A 1,168-nucleotide genomic window follows, 5' to 3' on the forward strand; every position below is an offset into this window, starting at 1 on the left:
GGAATACTTTTTCATGGTTCCATTCTTTTCTTCTTCAGCTCTCTTTAAGAGGGCCCTCTCTTGCATTTCCTTCCACTGGTTCATTTCTCTTTCATGTCTTGATTCATTTTCCTCAATAATTTTTCTTCGTTCTTCCGATTCTGCAACATGACCTCCTTGAGCCCACGCCATTACACATCTTCTCTCATCCTTGGATACTGGTTTATCATCCAGATATGTTAAATGTGGTAGTTTTGAAATAAAAGTCTTTCTATAATTCTTAGTTTTGCCTACAAAAGGATTTCCTTTAAGATAGAGCACAGTTAATTTAGGGAGTTGGGAAAGGATATCTACAATACCAGCATCATCTATCTCATTGCTTGATAAATCCAATACTGATAATCTATTTAATTTACATAAACTGGAAAGGCTGTCTATCGATGAAATTTTGTTATTACCCAAATTCAAAGTCTCCAATTGAGGGCAACATTCCAAATTTTCTACAACAGTAATTCTGTTACTGGAGAGGTTCAATGTTTGCAAATTCACTAAATTTTCCAAATTTTCAATTGTAGTGATGAGATTCTGGTTGAGATACAAACATCTGAGCTTATCCAAGTGGCCAAGGTTTTCAATTTTAGTGATGGCATTACCCTCAAGCCATAAAGCTTTCAGTTCAGTGTATAATTCTAAATTTTCAATGACTCTGAAGCCTCGGTGATGAAGGAAGAGTTTATCATTCAAATAGGGTGTTTGGAACAAACTTTGGCGAGAGCACAAGTCCCTGATAACATCTACAGTTATTCTTGGAGTGTGGTACCTTTTTTCGGCGCTTGAGGGAGAAGATGGTGATTTGTTAGTGTCTTCCATTGCTTGTTGTTTTTTAGGAGTGGAGGTTTGGGATGGATCTTCCCTTGTTTCTGTTGTAGGTTGTGGGGTTGTTGTTGGTGTGGTTGTTATTTCAGTTTCAGAATCAATCTCCTCAATGATTATTTTACTTGATTTTGTATTAGACGTTGTTGATTCTTCATTATTTTCTGTTGAGGATGAGAGAGATCGAGCCCTAGAGAAGAAGGAGAGCATTTTTTTAGATGATAATTCAACTACCTGTTCCCAAGTTGTAGTGATATTTTTGCGCCAATAGACTGCTCACTGTAATCAACGACTTTGTATGTTGGATTATGAGCAG

General features: G+C 36.7%; 1 protein-coding gene across 1 annotated transcript; it reads right to left on the minus strand.

The window, feature by feature from the left end:
- Positions 1 to 7: 7 nt before the first annotated feature.
- Positions 8 to 1,062, minus strand: NAEGRDRAFT_77107 (uncharacterized protein; the record flags this gene model as incomplete). Its single annotated transcript, XM_002667937.1, has 1 exon — positions 8 to 1,062. A coding segment is annotated over one exon (1,055 nt), but the record flags the coding sequence as incomplete, so codon positions are not given.
- Between the last annotated feature and the right edge of the window lie 106 nt (positions 1,063 to 1,168).

This window comes from Naegleria gruberi (genome assembly GCF_000004985.1).
Source record: "Naegleria gruberi genomic scaffold NAEGRscaffold_1364, whole genome shotgun sequence".
In the NCBI taxonomy this organism is placed as follows: Eukaryota; Heterolobosea; class Eutetramitea; order Acrasida; family Naegleriidae; genus Naegleria; species Naegleria gruberi.